Raw genomic sequence first — 19,845 nt, 5'->3', positions numbered from 1 at the left:
TATATATATATATATATATATATGACAGAAGAGGTAGAATTACATTAATATATTTACCAATTAATATATTTACGAATTAATATATTTACCAAAGTCAGATAAGTCTTGATACGTTGTAAAGTATGAAGAAGGAAGCAGAGAGGAAGCTAATCTCGTGTTGCTGTTTTTTGCTTCTCTTGATATTCTTGAGTCACGGTCGTATTCACTTGCTACTTGCCAATCTAGTTGAAACTAATGTACAAACCTTTTTCAGATAATGTTAAGCTATTGCAAACGTAGAACGGAAATAAGCTTATGGGTGTGCTGGGAGAAATACTCGCAGCTCTACTGCAGATTCACCTCCGTGAATATGTATTCTTAGAGTAAGAAACACCCCACTATTCTGCAGTCTATTAATAGAACGAATTCGACACTGCTCAAAGCAGCTTAATAGCGTATATCCGTCAGGGTAGACTTGGGGCGTCTTCTCCCACTAAATATCATTCCACTTGGAATACAACTTATTTATAAAATCATTCCCTCTTTTTTTAATCTCTGTTACAACCATTTTCTCACATCATTACTTTTTCTCTTCAGCAACTAAATACTTTTAATAAGTAATAAAAATTATACAAAATAAAACTCAAATGATCAATGTGGTTAATCAAATTTTCTTTTCTTTAACCAACAAAAATAATACATGAAAAAATGCATGCATAATATATAATATTCTATTGTTTTTTTCTCAGTGTGGATTACATATCAGTATGGATATCTCTTTTAATCTACTTAAAAAACAAGGAAAGCAGGGCAAAGTCCTGTAGAGAGCAAGATTCCCGGTGGATTTACCAAATTGTTAAAATGCTGCGGGTGGCCATGATAAACCGAACGGTTTTGCTGATTAGCGGCGGACCGCTCCCGATTCCTGTCGCTCCTCCGATTGCTTTTCGGCAGGGTGCCTGTGTTGCGGGGGCCTTCGCCTCCGCCTCCGCCCCCGCCCCCTCCGTTGATACCGGGCGACATCGCCGTTCGCTTCGCACAAGGAGCTCTCTCGAGAGCGTGAGGTTATTGATTACGTAGCTTAACCTCGCAGCTGGATGAAACCTGGTGAAACCGCACGAGAACGGACGTGAGACACTAACGTAATGAGCGGAAGACACGAGCGAGGATTCTGAATGGAGAGGAGCACAGGAAGATTGGAAATGCAGCGAGGACGTGATTCTCCACTTCGATGACGTGAAATCGCGTCCGGTTGGTCTTACGTCAAAATACTTGGCATGCGGCGCCGAAAGAATCGGGAATGCTATAAATAGAACGCGCGTACATCGACGTGACTCGCTATGATGATCGCAAATTTCAATATCGACGCATCAGTCGTATCCCCGACAACGATCGGTGCGTTTGGATACGTTTCCCTTGGTTTCCTTAATGCGCCGATACTGCGGCCATTTTTAAATGTCCCTTAACGTTGTTTGTAGGAGATGACTTCGATCAAACTTCGATTAAATTAATCGGCAATTAACTCGTCAAATAATACCTGTACCGCTTTCTTAACATGGGTAGAATTAGTTTTTTTGTTAATTTTTGTAAATACGCATTTTTTAAATAATTTAAGAGTTTGGTGTTAATTGTCTTTCCGAATTAAGAATGATCTCATTAAAGGATCGAAACGCGAGTTTTTTTTATCTTATATATATTTATATTTATATACTATATTTATACTTGTGTCATCAATATATAACAAACAAATAGTATTAAAAATAGAAGCATGTACGTGCGTATGATAGCCTAGCGTTAAAAATAAAATAATAACAATAATAGCATCGTTATTATAATAACATATAATAATAGCATTTATCATTTAGCTCAGCTCACTAGATTCTTATTGTACATTTTATATGATTTTTAATTTTTTATTGTAAATATATATATATGAACAAAATTAGATCGGAGACAGTGCATTATATTATTAGAAATTATTTGTTTTAAGCAGTTCTGTCAATTAAATTATGTTTATTTCTAAATGTTGTAATTTAATTTTAATCTCGGTTCAACATATAGAACTCGATTAATTCTTGAAATTAGAGAAAGATGAAGAGTAAGTTGAACTAAAATTTAATCTATAGTGAAATGGACATTAATTGATTAAATTAATAAATTGGAGTCTGGATCGAAATCATCGAGTCCATAGATGAACTATATGTCCATTTTTCTATCAATAATATAAATCAAGGCCGTTGTTCTTAGGAGATAGATACAATCGTCACAAGTGTATGCATGACGTTCTATTATCTTTATTTATTAAATGCCAAGAAAGATAGAACAACATTTATATCGATTATATTTCTCTGTAAAACTAACTTTAATCTTGATTTAATTTACTCTTTATTTTTTTCTAAGAACTCTAAAGAAAAATAAAGAAGTAGATTGAATCGAATAAATTAAAGTTAATGAATATAAAATATATTTAATATTCAAAGTAAAATTAACAAATATTGGAAATGGATATTAGTATGTCATGAAATGTGAAGGAATTTAAAGAAAATAGGAGAAATGGCAAATGTTAATAAAATATTGATACAAAGTGAGTTATATATGTATATTAATTCTACTTAATAATTATATTGTAACTAATTAAAAATAATAATAATAAAGTATATGAGCAATAAGAACGTTAATACAGCGCGGAAATTGATGCGCAAATTCATATAAAATTTATATAATATTCATATAATATATTAATCTATCACGAGTATCGACGAATATACAAATTTCTTGTATATTTCGGTTTACTTCAAACCATCATCAGCAAGTTATAAATAATTTTCATCGATGTCATTATAAAAATTCTCCACAACTTGCTGATGATGGTTTGAAGTAAATCGAAACATTCAAGAAATTTATATCGACACTCATGGATTAATATATTATATGAATTTTATATGAATTTGCGCATCAATTTTCCGTGCTCTCATTGCTCGTATACTTTATTATTATTATTTTTAATTTATTTAAATTTTGTTTTAAAAATATTAAAGAAACTTTTATAATAAGAAATAAAAGAAAAGAGCAACAATCTAAAAACTTTTATATATAATAATGTTTGAGTTTCTTAATTGATAGAATTAACTTATAAAATTAGCATGTTATTTCCAGAACTTTGATATAGCTTCGATTCCTTCTTAAGAAATTCCAAAGTTTCTTTACGTTAAGATTAATTAAGACGTTTCGAAAAAAGTTCTGACGATCAGATTTAAAAAATAGAAACCGAGGATGTCGGAGATATCGTTTCACGTTTCCGTTGTAGGAATAAATTGGATTTTATTTCGATTTAAGTCGAATTACATTACACTATATGAATTATATTGCACTATATAATTAATATAATTTAATACATTAATTACAATACATTAATTGTATACATGATAAATTATATTATAAAATTATGCAAAATTTTCACAAGACGTACGATGTATAAAATTTCCAAGAATTTAAAGAACTTTCATCCGTTGCCGCTAAAGAAAATCATTGAACTTATCATTTGTCGATCTTGGCTACAATCTAAGCTAATCCGAAATAGAGTAACAAATCACACATGTGAGGGTTCTTTTTTTTTTTTATTAAAAATAAACATACAAGAGCCTGAATTATTCCTAGATGGTTATCATGATGGTTCGACGATCGATAGCTGCTGCTATCTGGCGCATGCAAAGAGGACCGTAGCATCGGCCGACGGCGCAGCGCGCGAGGAGACGACGATGCGTTTCCCGCCTGTGGCATTCACGAAGAGTTAATAATAAATGGACGCGTCCCTCGCGGTACTTTACAGGCGTCTTTACGACGTGGTATATCTAGTCCACGTCGGGTCATCATCTACGCCTACGACGAGCGGCGCGCGGCCGTGTCTCGTGAGCGGCGCTCGCTCGCAACTCGCGCGACTCTCGCTGACTCTCGCGTGTCCGGAAACAGTTCGCTCGCAGATCGCGACTTGGATAATTGTGGAGACTGTGGAGAGTCGCATCGCGTCTCGCGGGCGAAATTTGAACGAGAAAAAGAAAAGACACGACGAGGAAAACATCTTCCTGTCAGCGCGTTCTCTTGTTCATCTATTTGTCTTTCTCTTTGTCCTCGTCATTGTCATCCTCGTTTCCATCTGTCACTCATCAATTGGACGCGTGTTCTCCCCATGCGGCCGCGAGACAGCGGCCCGTGCGTTCGCGCCCGCGCTCGCGTGCGGCGTGCGTACGAATATCGTGCGTGGCTGCATGCGTGACGACGACGGTGACGGCGACGACGGGCCACGCTTCCCTGGTGTACGCGCGGATTTATCTTTCGACAAGCGGTGAAATGCCGACAAGCTGGCGACACGCGTGCGACGGCATAGGCAAATGCGGACACGCGACCACGCACGGGTGAGTATATTTTCTCTCTCTCTCTCTCTCTCTCTCTCTCTCTCTCTCTCTCTGTCTCCTTCCTTCTCACTTTCTCTGTCTACTTTCTCTATCTGCTTTCGCACACTGCGACAGGATTTGAGGTTAGAACGCGGGAGATGGAAGATGTCAAACGCAGGGCAAAGGGCGGCCCATGTAGGGATAGATAACTTCGATCAACTTGATTGATGATTAATGTCTATTTTTATCAATATATATGACGAACTTTAATCTCGAGTTAATTTATTTTTTTTTATCTTCTAGTTCTAAAAATTAGATGAAGATAAAGAATAAATTAATTCGAGATTAAATTAAGTAGATCTCTACATTGGTAGAAAATAGGCCTAACGATGTTTGTATTATTCATCAATCTAGATAGAATTGTCATCAATTTTTTATTGCCTGACATGTAGAAAAAAAAGATTAGATCATAAATGACAACATATGAAAATTTTATAGGCAGTCGATTGAACTTGCTAATCGAATTAATTCTCGATTAAGTTAATCACAGTTTAATCGAAGTCGCCGATTTAAGGCGACAAGTTTAAAGCCATCATGGCCTTGACGCGAATGAGGCGATTTTCTTTCCTTTTGCGAAGCAACGAGCACATTTCCTAATGCTTGCATCAGAAATTGCTTTAGAATTGTGAGTTGAAGATTAGAATTCTCAATCACAATCAGAGAAACGCGGATTAAAATTAGAATTAATTTGTTAAATCTGCAATTATTAAAATTATTTAAAAATTAAAATCATATTTCTAATTTACAATCTCTCAATTTCTATTGTGTAATCTGGCACGAGGTTAAGTACAATTCTTAAATCGCAAGTTTTTAAACTACGGCTTAGTTGGATAACTGTTATTTTCCGGGCATTGTGATGTGATCCCGTTATGGAATCTTTTTATTATGATTGCTTTTATGGTTGCTTTTTTGCCGCAGAGGAAGATGCGCCAGCAAATAAATGCTAGCTTCGCTAAATATTTATTTGTTATCCTTGACATTTTCCCCACGCTCCAAGACGGCTTGTAAGTGTCTGAAGGTATCAGAATAAATCTCGTTATTCTGGCACGATACGGAGAACGATCCTTCGCAGTAAGAAACACGTTTCTTTGCTTCCTTTCTCATAACATTAAGGTGCGTCAACTATACATACATGGTGTTGTCTCTTGATTATCGCGCGCGTCACTGACAGGTGAAAGTTGAGTAAAAGATTTTCAGTCGATTCACATTATCCTAGAATTCTAATAATAAGAAATTGTAAAGATTTTCCTAAGAATTCTTAATGTTTAAAACTTTTGTCTTTTTCTAATTTTAATAATTATAAACAATCTATTAGATAGAAGAATAAATTAAACTAAGATTAAAATTAATCTATATTGATAAAAATGGACATTAGGACAACTTCAATCGAACTCCGATTAATATTAATTCGGAAATAAAATGCACACGCAGTGAAAAGAACGTAACAATTAGCTTTTATAATAATTAGTTTAGCAAAAACATTTGATAATTCTCGATGATGATACTCTTACACTTATTTTTATCACTTAGATTAATTAACTATAATAAATAACTTATCACATAGATTAATTTTAATATTAGGTGCGTTCAAAGCGATTATTAGCGCTATTTATGTCATTCTATCCTTGTTTTCATCTAAACAACGAAGATAATAGAAGGAGCGTCTCCTCGAACGCACTAATTGTCTTAAACTTATTTTTTATGTTTTTCTAGTTTTAAAATTAGAAAAAATATAGAGTAATACTTTTCAAAAACTTTTACGTTAATTCAGAAATGAAATGCACACACAAGAAAAGAACATAATAATTAGTCCAGTTGACAGAAACGCTTGGTAATTCTCGACAATGCTACTCTTATGTAGATTAATTTTTATCTTGACTTATCCTTTTACTTTTTTTGGTTTTAAAAACTAGAAAAAATAAAGAATAAATTAATCTATTTGGTAGAAATGAACATTCGGCACTTAAATCGAACTCTGATTAATTTAGTCGGCGATTAATTCGATCGATAGAATCGCTTGGCATTATAATTTCTAACAGTACACTTAATTGAAATAGCAGCAAGAATTAATAGTTCTATTCATATTGCTAAAAACACTATGGATGTTACTTAATGAATTAAATGGAGTTTGTTCAAAGTTCTTTAGAGATGATCTCTAATTCTTCTTGATTATTGCTTGTAAACGGTGAAAATACGCGACGTTTCCTTGCGTGACTGCATGCATTTAACAGTTAGTTTCGCAATGACAATTGAATTGTCTCGCGAAAACCTCGGGCGATAAATTTATCGGATGCATTCAGCATTGATGCGAATAAAGAGTACACCGAAGGGAAGAGATACTCTATCGCGACGTGTCCTGCCGACGATTTTGCATTCGCCAGGATGCATTTGTGAAATTTTCAAAGCGCAAGCGGCAACTGGCTACTTGTTGCATAATGCATTGATTTCCCTGACCTGGCCGGGCGGTACCGTTGCGGCGTCTTTGTGCAGCTCGTGATGCACCAACACGAACATTCTTAAATTTGATGTGATAGCGATGCTTCACTTCGGGCGTGAGTATCGATTCTGATCTTCCGCCGAAATCGAGCATCCAAGCTAACACCGATTCGTGTGACACGCGAGGGGTTAAATTTCCGCAAAATTGGTGGAATGTCTCGCAAATGTCTCGCAATTATTACGAGACACCTCAAATTCTTTGCCTCAGTTGTAGGCAACGTCTTTGTTCGCTGTGGATGGCATTAGATTTTGTTTTTTGAATGAAGGCAAACGACAATTTCACTCGTGCAAATAATACTGTGAGAAAAGTGTTTGATATGATATAATATATAATAATATTTGATATGATAATATAATATAGTTGATTATAATATAATACGATATAATATAATGTAATTGCATGGTAAAATAATTACGGTTAAGAGCTCTATTTTTTATAGTTATTACTGTTATAATATTGTCAACACAATTATATTTATAGCTCTGTACAAAAAAAAAATATATAATAGAGTTCCTAATTTTATACAATATTTATTTTATTCTGCTATTATAATATAAATGTATGGTAAAATAATTATAGTTAAGAGCTCTATTTTTATAGTTATTACTGCTAGTAATAATAATTATATTTACGGTTCTATATACAAAAAAAGATATAAAATGAAGGTATACTTATTTTATTATGTCATAATCACAATTGTCACAAATATCACTCTACAAATAGACACTTTTTTTCTCAATGCGTTTTTTCTCAACACGACATCCAGATATTTTTCTACAGTGATATAGTGAACCCACGAGTATAAACGACGTGTTTATCGATGGGCTCGCGGCATCGTTTCTTTCATTCAGAAAGCCTGAACCCGCGGCCTTGCGGCAGTAACTATGCTCCGAATGATCGATAAAATAACAGCCGCCGTGTGTTAAATCCGGAACGCGACTTATGCCATACACTGCCTCATATGTGGAATTAATTTCCACAAAAGGAAAAGGATTGTACGGATTATTTCTTTATCAGAGCCAAGATAATATCCGACTGGCGCTACAAAAAATTAATCAGACGATGTTATATGTTTCGAGATAATCATGAGCGCTTCATTCATGGTCGTATAAATTCTATCTGTTCTAGACGAGAAAAATTAACACCATCATTCTTCTTAACACCGCTATCTCGAGATCTTTCTTGTTCTTTCTTTTTCTGTTATTTATAGTACTGTCACGTAAGATTAGAAACTTAATTAATGTTTTCAGAAATCGTCTGGTATCACCGGTTTCTTACCTGAAGTAGCTTGAGAACTTCCAACGCTTTTATTTGCTTTATTTCGTTGCCCGTTAAATATTTGATAAATTAATTTGTCTGTATTAGAGACCCTCCAATAAGAGTCTGGACATGAAGTGCAGTTTTGTATGTAGGATAATAGTTGTAACAAATATCTACAAAAGAGAAGAACATACATTTTCTATTTTTTTTTCCAAACTTTTCTATCTTTTTTTATCTCTCTCTCTCTCTCTCTCTCTCTCTCTCTCTCTCTCTTTCTCTGGAATTGTTAAAACATAGTGGATTAATCAAAATGGCTTTCTCATATCCAGACTCTTATTAGAGGGTCTCTAATTTACATACACTTTGATTTGATGAGACAAGAGATGATACAGATGACACAATAATGCAACACTAAATCATTACATCCTTGTTGTTTGCCGATGTTAAAGAAAAATGATATGATCACTGTGTCGCACTGTGTCGTTTGCTAGAAAGCACTGTATATTTCGCTCTGTGTCTCCTCTATCTCATATCGTGATTTCACTGAATGATTATATGTTATCTTGATTGTGCGTAGGTATATGATCTAATCCTGTATGTAATAGACTCAGAAAGCAGAAATTCTCTCTATTCTAATTAAAATGTCTAATTAAAATATATACGCCCGTAGCAATTAGCTGACTGCTAGGCTATTGACTTAATTAGCATTTCCTCTTTGTTATTCTGTCTGCGAGGGATATTTTTAATATCTAGATCTCGTGCGACAAGGATGGAACTTCTTTTCATTGCGTGAGTCAAACATCAACCGAGCTTTTTTTTCATTCTCTACACTCCAATTTTGTTGATTTATGAAGGATGGGAGCGGCCGATATGTTCTACGAATTTACGCTGATGTTACGATTGCGATCTCTGTATATTATTTGTTCCTCGTGACAAATTTAGGTAGAAAATTGAAGGATTCAATCAAAGAGAAATAAATTCGAGCGAATTAACTTTTCCTGGAAAGCAAAGCATATATAAAAATCTGAATAAAAATACTTTTATTATTAATTAAAAATACTTTTATTATACTTTCTTTAGTTATTTCATTTATCTATATAATGATGAACTAATTTTATTATTGATTCTTACATTTTTTAATGGAGAATAACGTTGAGTTCCTTGATTAACGCAGTTTAAAATGAACTATCTTCAATTATTTTCTTGATCGAACGTATGTCGCGAGTAACAAGTGACATCCGGCACTATCTTACTGGTGCTTTAAATTCGATTTCCTGCGGATGAACTATTCAATGTTTACAGAATTAAATCCGGTTTTATTCACGACAACGTGGCATATCGCTCAGCAACCTGTCTCACGTATTCGACTCTGGATAATCCCAATTTGTTTAAGTTGGCAATTGAAATGTTTTGCGAGTGTCAACTTCAGAAGTACCCTTTACTACAGGGCTTTCGATAAATGTGATTAAAGTTAATTTAACCCAATACACCATTAAAAGGGAGAATATAAGTCTAAAAAAGTCAATTTCTCGCGAAAAGCCTGTGAAGGTTAGAATCATGAGCACGCGATTTCGAAATAAATTAACAGATATAAGTAAGTGAAATTCGTAGTGTTCTGATTGTATTATACATATAATTATTTTATTATTTTCATATACGATCAAATAACTGAATAGCTTCTGACTGCATTAATCAGAAATTGCTCAACGCATTGCTTTTCCATCGAAACTTAACGTAATAAATTTTGCAAATAAATTTTGAAGAAAATTAATATAATCTTGATATAAGTATAAAGCATATTTCACTCCTATAAATTAAAGTAAAGACTTTATATCTCACAAAAAATAAATTAAAAGAGTTTAGTTTTAAAAAATAATATTTATCAGAAATTGACAGAACTTAATTGCTTCTGATAATCAATCGATGTTCATTTAATAACTTTGGGCTCGGTTTTATCAATGTAAAATTAACTTTAATCTTAAAACTAGTTCAATTTACTCTTTATCTTCTACTTCTAAGAATTAGAGAAAAAAATAAAACCAGTAAGTTAAATCAAGATTAAAATTAATTTTACATTGAGATGCAATCTTTTAATCTCACGTAAATGATATCGTTCATTCTTCAATTTATGTATATCACATAGAACGCAGTTCTTCCAAGAATAACACAGCTGCTAATCGTCGAGTCAGACGTATCCTGCTCAAGGAACACACTATGTTAAGAGAAAGTCAAAACTCTATTTTGACGTCATGAAAGTCAAAACAATGATTTTTTGTTGCATACTCGGACTATTTATTGATCTTAAGAATCAAAATAAAGCCATTTTGACTTATTGTGTATTCTTTGGGTGACGTCAACAATTGCTTTTCATTAGCAGAGATGTAAACGATCAAAGATATAAACCAACGAGACAGGAAGACGATTGTGCGAGCTTTGTGTGGTTTTACGGGGTGCGGCCGACGCGGCGCCGCCGATACTTGACCCAAATGTATGATAAAAGCCTCCTCCCTGACGAAACGCTAACGTGGAATGTTGAAAAGTCACCCGTCGGCGTGCACGCACGAATTTCGCCCGTGACGAACGACGTAACGCAAGTTGGTATCACGCGAGCCTCGAAGCCGTTGGATTTAGATTCGCGCGGACCGGCTCGGGAATAACGCGCGGTGGTAGTAAAGACGTGTTGTACGACGGCTGCGGTGGCGGCTTATATAACATACAATCGTCGACGGCGCAAGTTTCGTAAGTGTTTCGGCTGTCGTTTGTCATCGCATGCATAAACCTACTTTAATTGAGTTCCAAACAAAATCTGTGCTCCCCACCTCATGTGCTCATCTTCACCTTTCCCATCCTCCTGTGGCACCGCTTCCGAGAAGCGAATTGTGTATGCAGTCTTTGCTATGAAAAGAGAATTCGTTTGAACGGAAGTCGATTTCGCTTGGACGATCACACATTTTACTGTCTATAGATCTGAAACTTTTGTTGGATTTTGAAAATAATTTTCTTGGAAATTCAAACTGATTGTAAAATTTTTCGCAGTATTGCTCATAATTTTTTAATTTCCAACATAATTATTTTGATGGTCCAACAATATTATTTTCAGATCTGCATTCAGAATTTCTGATCTTTCACTCAAACTATGTACGCGTTTATTCTCTTCGGCCAGATTTCTTTCATAATTATCTGCATGCATGTATATAAAAAAATTGAATAAATTATTGAGATGCAAAATATTACCTCTTCACTCTATACTTTGTCAGGAATTTACGAGAGAATCATATTACATTGTAAAATATATCACGTCCAAAATTAACATATTATAATCAAATTTTTTAAATCGAAACATCAGATATTAAAGAATGTAATAGTAATAAGCAAACGTCTTCCACATTGCAAATGTATGTATGGCAAATGTATGTATCTTTGTTAATAAAAATGTTGTAGCATATAAAGAAACTCAAATGTACCATAATGAAAGTGACACTTAAGGTTTATATTGTAGATTGTTCTTTTGTAATAATAAAAATTACTGCTAGATTGTGGTCGTAAATTCGTGGCGGATCGTCCATATCCGAGTAACGATATACTTGTCCTGAAGGAGTGACTCTTTACTCTGGACTAATTTCGCTCTATCAGTCCCTCTGATAATGGCAAAGGTCGTACGGCCTCATTTTAAGGAAGGGTGTGGCGTTACGTGCTGGTTATCGATGGATTCGCGTCATTATCATTCGCAAACATATACACGTGACTCTCGTAATCAATGCTCGTACACGTTAAAATTGATAGCCGCGCCTTCGTGTCATCATCCTGTTTGAGAGATTCCGTTCGATTCTATATTGTCGAAGAATTCGCTTATAAATAAAATATTTGAATTCCATGCGGATTATCAGTAGTTGGAGCTACGTACTGTATATGAAAGAAAAATATTTTATTGAAAAAAAATATTATACACAAAATATACACTGAAAAAAAAATTAAATTAAAAAAATTTTTTTTTTAATAGTTCTAAGTGAAAGTTTATTAAATGTAAACATATGTTTATTTGATATAAGAATCGCTTTATTTAATTTAATTTAACTATCATTTCTTTATTTTAAGTAATATTTAAGTAAATATTTATTTACTGGAAGTAAATGGTTAGTTAATGTACCATTCAAAGAAATATGTATTAAGCTTTAGTAAATTTTTTCACTGTGAGTATTTTTAATTAATTGCATAATAAAATAATTATTAACAGTTAGGAGTTGATCCAGTTATATTTTATGTTATTACTGTTATCACATTAATAATTATAAGTAGGAATTTTTAAACTAAAAAGTTTTTCTATTGTTTTGATTGATAATTAGTTGAGAGATAATAAATTAAGGATTTTTTTTATTCTTTAAAGTGTTAATAATTTTTAACTTAATAATTTTATAAATTGACAGCTTCTATTTTTTATTCTCTAAATTTGATATAATTTATAGAAATTAAGATTTTTGTGAGACTAAAATGTCAAACTCAATTTTTTTTTTAATAGAGAATGTTGAATTATCAAGATTAGATGAATTTCTTCTCAAATGACGACATGAGAGGAATAGATTGTGATTGCTGCGGTTCATCTCCATTAATATACGAAACTACATAAAAATGAACTGATTCTTATAGAATTTATAATATTTGTAATTTGTGACGTAAAGTAATATATGACACGTGACAGATTTATAACAAATATTTTTTTTTTGTTACTTCGATACTGATGACCTAATCTAAATGTTTATCGTTGTACATATGATTATTTAAATAGACAATTGCACTTAAAGCTTCATAATTATTTTATTACGCAATTATCCTATTACAAATATACCGAGAAAAATTTCTGATTGAAAATGAATGAAGATTCTGATCGTTATACCAATTAGAATTCTGATTATCTCAACTAGAATTATACTAGATTCAACCAGAAAATTCTGATTTGTTCATTTTCAATTAGAATTAATAACTCTTTTTTCCTCCAAACACTTTTTTCTCATATACAATGCGGTTTACAAATTGTAAAAGCATAAACAAAAATGTTCAATAATATGCGACGGGATATCCCTCGTTGAATCGTTGTTTTATGTTGAAAGAAAAAAAAATCGTGTGGCAGCCTGACTATTATGTTTATCGTGTCACGCTATAATTACATCGACATTTATATTAACGTCGTACCGGAAGCGCGGGAGTAATTTGTGATCGCGCTTGCCAGATAGCTCGCGATGAAGATAATTACGTCTGCGCTGTCGCTCTATTTTGCGCATCGATAAAGACGATACATGAAAAGTCACCACTCCAGGGAATTGACATTTCCGATCACGACATTCGTCGCGGAGCATGACGCTCTTTTCGAAAGGGAAAGGACAATGATTTTAATGATAACTTGCTCCTCAGGAAAGGTCATTTCTTTATAATACATCTGAGAATGGGTTGAAATGACGCACGGACTAGTGCTTCACTACTTCATTATCAACTCGATAAAATTCAATTATTCAATGTCTCTTTATTGCTGACGATCCTGGCAATCTATGATGGCCTTGCCACGGAGAAGCATCGTCGATAATATCGACCATTTTGCACTCCATCATCGCGCTTTTCCTCACTGCATCGTGTTTGCGTTATTGATGAAGTCGCGTCTCTCTGGGAATTGTCCGTGGGTCCTTGGGAAGCAGCACGTGTATCTAATTTTCCCTCTGTGCTATTGTTACAATATTATATTTTAATAATGCATATGCGCAGCAAAAATATTGTAAGTAGACGTAGATAATAATTTTCTATTTTAGAATTATGTTATTTGAAAGAATCATTTAAAGTTTAATGAGATAATAAAGAGAGTATATCGAGAATATATTTAGGTGTGATATACATAAAGATGGTATGTAAGATTTATTTATGAGATGTAATAGCTTGAGCGTTTATTTTATGTGTTAAAAAATTGTGAATAACGAAGCGCGTGACAAGAATAAATAAATAATAATTTTTGATTTCAGAATTATGCAATTTGCAAAAATTTGATTATTTGAGATTTAATAAATGAGATAATAAATTGAGGCTATATTAGTGATATGTATAACGCAATGGTATGTAATTTATTTACGAGATAATATCTTAAATGTTTGTCTAATTTATTAAAGAATTATGAATAGGAAGGATACAAAAGATTAATAAAATTGTACGCTTCAGCAATCAAATTACAAACTTATCACATTGCGATAAGTTAAGGTTCACATCGCGATCGATGCTTCTATCAAGGTGTTACTAAAGTCGCGTTCAATCGTGTAATAGAAATAATTAAGAACTCCATGGTCTGATTCCGGAAATCGATGACTTGGAAATTAATCTTCTTTGAAATTCGTTATAAATATTGAACGTTCTGTTTTGTTCTACAGAATATTTCAGGATTTCTCGCATTTCTTCCTTTAAGCGAATAAAAACATGTATTCTTTCCTTTGAAAAACTCAATAATACAAGCAGAGAATTAAATTTCAAAATTAAATTTTTTTTAGGTGATAATAAAAAATTGAAAACTTTTCTTAGATTGCAATTAAAGTACACGAATAAAAATAGAAAATTTATTATTTTAACTCTTGTGTTTGAAGAAGATATGTCGGTTTTTTATTTCAAAAGTGACAATTAATAAAAAATATTAACTTTTTAGTTATTTTTATGAGCTAAGTAAAGATTATCTATCAATCATCAAGAGTAAACTAATTTACAATCTGTTCGTCACTTGTGACATTCAGAGAAATTATAACACCTGTCAAGAGTGACACATTTTGAATTGTGTGTAAATAAAAAGGAAAGTCTGCTACAAAGAACATTTAGAGTGGCGATCGAAGTTTGAAGAAGAAATTATTTTATTTTAAATGTAGTTATACTGATTAAATAAATATAAACTAAATAAATATTTCGAGTTATATCACTTTTGATGAATTATTCCGAATTTATCATAATTTTGTATTAAAATCATCATAATTCAAAGATTATGAAACAAAAATGATAAAAATGACGTTTGTTTCTAAGAATATATTCTCTTTACCGATATTATTTGATCAGATAGTAATTTTCTATTAAGTTTAAAAAATAGTTTTCTTGTTTGAAAAATTTAATTTTTTTAATTGTGTTACTTTTGATGCAAGGGAACGATATCTTTTTTGTGGCACAGAGTAATTAATTTTATTTTTTTTTTAAATTATACATTATAAGAGATGGTGTTTTTCTTCTTTCACCTAGTTGCTACAAGATGCGATCAGTGAAGGATGACCTTCCTAATCGAAGGCCTGCCTTGTCGAAGACGATTGCGGGAATCGTCGTGACAGTCTTGATAAAACCACACGAACGGACGGCCAGGCAAGCGCCATAGAAATCTTGATCTTATCCGGTCGAAACTTCGTGTCTTGCCTTATCGATCGTTTTACTCACTCCTATTGGCCATGCCTCGCGTATCACGTTCGATTTTTACAGTGACTTCTAGACGTTCCTCGGGGAAAAAACTGCTCCTAGCTACCGTTGTTACTCCGATATTACTTGCATGATAAACCGTTCACCGTTTACAACGTAATTATTAATTTAAATAATGACAACTTTTTTATACTCTACTACGGAAAATTCACGATAAACTTTGATGCGATGGTTTGTGAGTGCAGTTTTACTTGCAGCATCGACAAGTGCATGCCAATAGTGACTTGTTTTTTTAATTAAGTGATAACAAATGTGCATTTTTTCAAATTGCGATAGAAGCGCGTATCTCTCTTATTTAGCTACTATACTAATTCTTCGCGCGCAAAAAAAATTTTTTTATTGTATATTTATTCGCAATTATGCGCGTTATTGACGCTTGGATTTAAATGAACTTTAATAGACTTTAATGGACTTTAATAGATTATAGTTGACTTATTTCCGAGAGTTGCATTCCTACTGCAGATAAAACTGAAGTCCAAAGAAGAGTGCAATCAACATTTTTCTTCCTCCAACTATTGTTCTTCAAAAGAATTTTGAAAATATTATTGATTTTACGACATATAGAAAAAGTGTTCAAGTGATAAATACCAATGTTTACAAAGTTTTCGACAACAACTTTATATGCTTTTTCAAAAGAATAAAGAAAGAGCTTTTATAAGATTTTAGCATTCGATTTTAGCAATCTTTTTGCTGATGTAGAAAAGTCTGACTTTCATGTTTTTATTATTGGAAACAATAATCTTCATTAATTCACGTATATTGTATTGATACGTTTATTCGAACAAAAATCTTCCATAGATAAAGCGATTAATCGCGAGTTGTCGGAAATCCATTTTTCATACCTTCTTTATCTATCACTTTCACGATATATGATAACGAAGTGATTCGAGTGATAATTAATTAAAAATCTACATTTGTATACACATCTTAATGTATACGTACATATTGCTGCCAAGGTGTGCGGTTTAAGACAGACATTGCGCAACTTGCTTAGCTTCATTCTGGCAAATTTCTCAGGCAATGAATTATTGACCGAGTCATTGATCAACGATAAGGCGGGGTAATAATAAATACAACGAGACGTGGAATCGATCGATTGAAGTTCAAAACGAGGCTCAAAAATAGGCCTCGGTTGATACGTTTAATAGTAGTGAGTATCATTGTGTGATTAGAATAATCTATAATCGTAATAGCGAATGATTCATTGTATTTGCTAAGAGGTAATCGTTCACACGTGGATCTATTAAAAATTTACGTAATTCGCAAAGTGCAGCCAACATAAAGCAATAAGCGCAAGGCGCACTTACACGACCTTGAAAACGCGTGTGGCGAAATACACTTTTTTTTTTGTCTATATTCTCTAACACTTTTAGAATGAAACTCACTTAGAAGAGTAAAATGTCACTCTTAAAGATTGAAAATTGAGCCACTCCTTTTCAAGACTAACTCAATTTTCACTCTTTAGAGTGAACTTTTATTTTGAAAAATTTAGGAAGTAAGCAAACGAGCTCGAAAAACACATATTTATCCAAACGTTTCACTGTCATTGTACATTTGTTTATGTCATTCAGTTATTCAAGAAGAATTTAGATAACATCCTCGTTATCATATTGTGCTTTTCACGTGTCAAACAAATTATCGCGGTTCCGTGAAGTGATTGGCTGACTTACAGAGAATCTTATCTCTATCTCTGGCTATTTTCAACAGAGAAAATGGATCAGTCAGTGCTCAGTGATTCTTTGAACTTTCCTCTTTTTCAAGATTGGTTCAATTTTCATTCTTTAAAATGAGATTTTATTCCAAAGAATTTAAAGCATACGGAATCGTTAACAGGTTTTTTATCTTTCGGTGCCACTATGGATACAATGACATATCTGACTGTTTCTTTTACTTTACATGTTTTAATATGATCGATTCTTACACTTAGATCAGCAAAGAACTAAAGGCAAAAACCAATCATATTAAAGAATCACTGAGCGCGCACTGATCAGTTTTTTCTGCTGTAATCTTTGCAAGCTTTGATTTTTCCTTCCTTTCCTTTCATCTTTTTTCATTTTTATTCTTTATGCATATTTGTTTGCCCTCAGCCAGCATTTGATATGCCGCATATTTAATGCAATGAACAATTCATAGTCGGAAGGAAGAAACGCACGTGCATGGCACACGTAACACATGACCTCCGGTGTCATTTTTCAATTCCAATGCAAAAACGCATATATACCTTTGTTGCAGCGAAATGAACTTTAACATCTCACCTATTCCATATCAGAAGATTTTTTTTTCATCATTGTTATGAAAAAAAAAAATTATATTCGAAACGCACGTGTGTAATTAATTTAAGTTTAAATCAAATGAGCACGAAGGAACAATTTGCTTCAACGAGAATGATATAAATAATTATAAAAATAATAGCAAAACGAATTGTTTGTGTTTGTTCGCGATCATTCATTTGATCTAAACATACTTTTTTCGAAAAACAAATTCTTGCTTTTGGAGACAATATATCTTTTTTTACTCTTCAAATTTTTAGACTAGTCAAATTTTTAGAATTGTCACTTTGAAGAGTAAAATGTCACTTTTAAAGAGTGAAAATTGAGCTTTTTTCAAAATGTCACTCCAAAGAACTTAAAGGAATCATTAATAGAATAATTTTTAATTCTTCGTGCCACTGTGCGTACAATAGCATATCCCATTGTTTTTTTTATTTCATGTGCTATAACTTTTTTTATTAAAGGAACTTGTACGGAAAGAACGATTTTGCTGAAATATTTAAAAATTTAACTAGAAACACTGAAAATATTAAAATATTTATATAGAAAACTCGAGCACGATGAGCAATGCTACAAAACATTTTAATATTCTATCAACCAATTAAGTGTCCTATATGATTATTTTAATTCAATAAAATTATTGTTAGATGTGTATCTAGCCAATTTTTTAGATACTTTAATAAAACCGTTGTTTCCGTGTACACTTTTCTTGTATCATTATATGCCTGTTTAGTGTTTTGATTGAAAAAAAGTTATTAGTTTACTTTTGTGTAATATTTCTTAATATTCAGTATATTATATGCATGACAAAACGTACAATGTGATACCGAAAAATTAATTATATAAATACTCATTACTCATTCATCGTCAAAGATTCATCTCATTGCGTTTCGTTGGAACTTACAGTTGCAGTACTACAGAAATTAAATATATAATTATAATATTCGTATACCCTCATATAAATTATCTGCATCACACGGCCAATGAATGCGCAATGTATTATCGTCAAGTTGAGTATGAGTCATTGGTGTCATGCTATTCGTACCAAGTATATTTCTATGACAAATCTATCTATATTCAACCTATTGCCACGTTTTAAGTAAAAATAAATAGCATGTTAAACAATGATGTTGATTCAAATTCGACTCTTATTTTGCAATTGAATATTTTTAGACTCTCTATATAATATTTTTCTAACATTTTTTTTATAATCTTATATAAAATTTTATAATATTTTTGAATTTTTTTAAATTCAAGTGAACATATAGTACATAAATAATGAGCAGTGTCATACAAAGGACAGCTTTTTAATTTTATTTCATTTTTTATTCCGAATCCGTTCTGTCAAACGAAGAAGATACGTTGAAAATGAGAAAATAATTATCTGAAAAATTCGTAATTTAAAAATAGAAGATGCTTCAATAAGAATAGTTAACGCTCGCTCGAAAATGTCACACTCTATCACAGTTGTCAGAGCTTTGTTCTTTTGACATGAATAACTCTGACAATTCTGATCTCTATAGAATATTTATAGACTTTTTGTCCACTATGTGACTCAACAATTTCGCTCTTAGCCTCGCCAATTCCGGCTAATTCAGGGAAAGGAATAAATCAGGTCACCAAGGCTCAATCAGTTTTACCTTGTCAAGGAGTTTCGTTTCTAGGAAGGAAATACAATACGTACGTCGTACATGACGCGTAAGATGAAACAGTCGCGAGTGAATGAACCGAGTGACGTATAATGCCGTGAGAGATTGATATAATTTCATTCAGGGTCATCAGATATTTTATATACGTGCTATTGTCGCCTGTTATTTTATAGATTTATTATACGCACGATACGCGATCTGCGTCATTATAAAGCCCTCGTTGTGTCTTTAATCAGGTATGATCTAAGCCTTGGATTGCATTGCAA

At 32.7% G+C, this 19,845-nt stretch overlaps 2 protein-coding genes across 9 annotated transcripts in view; one reads left to right on the top strand and one right to left on the bottom strand.

Moving 5' to 3' along the window:
• LOC108689929 overlaps nucleotides 1-1,416 on the bottom strand; it is a 7,618-nt gene extending 6,202 nt beyond the window's left edge. The window contains exons 1-2 of the mRNA XM_018196913.1: nucleotides 829-1,416; nucleotides 74-231 (exon numbers count right to left, since the gene is read on the bottom strand). Of these exons, the coding sequence (XP_018052402.1) occupies nucleotides 74-231; nucleotides 829-1,002 (332 nt within the window). The 5' untranslated portion in view covers nucleotides 1,003-1,416. The remainder of the gene's footprint in view (nucleotides 1-73; nucleotides 232-828) is intronic.
• A 2,436-nt stretch (nucleotides 1,417-3,852) lies between these two features.
• LOC108689930 (probable phospholipid-transporting ATPase IA) overlaps nucleotides 3,853-19,845 on the top strand; it is a 40,208-nt gene continuing 24,215 nt past the window's right edge. For 5 of the 8 annotated variants that reach the window (XM_018196918.1, XM_018196914.1, XM_018196921.1 and 2 more), the window contains exon 1: nucleotides 3,853-4,391. In XM_018196918.1, coding sequence (XP_018052407.1) covers nucleotides 4,368-4,391 — 24 coding nt within the window. In that variant the 5' untranslated portion in view covers nucleotides 3,853-4,367. Of the gene's footprint in view, nucleotides 4,392-10,861; nucleotides 10,927-15,678; nucleotides 15,757-16,573; nucleotides 16,811-19,845 lie in introns of those variants that run through there. The other 3 variants (XM_018196917.1, XM_018196915.1, XM_018196916.1) reach the window with 3 other exon arrangements.

Source organism: Atta colombica, unplaced genomic scaffold (assembly GCF_001594045.1).
Source record: "Atta colombica isolate Treedump-2 unplaced genomic scaffold, Acol1.0 scaffold281, whole genome shotgun sequence".
NCBI lineage: Eukaryota > Metazoa > Arthropoda > Insecta > Hymenoptera > Formicidae > Atta > Atta colombica.
This window is presented reverse-complemented; position numbering and strand designations above follow the sequence as displayed.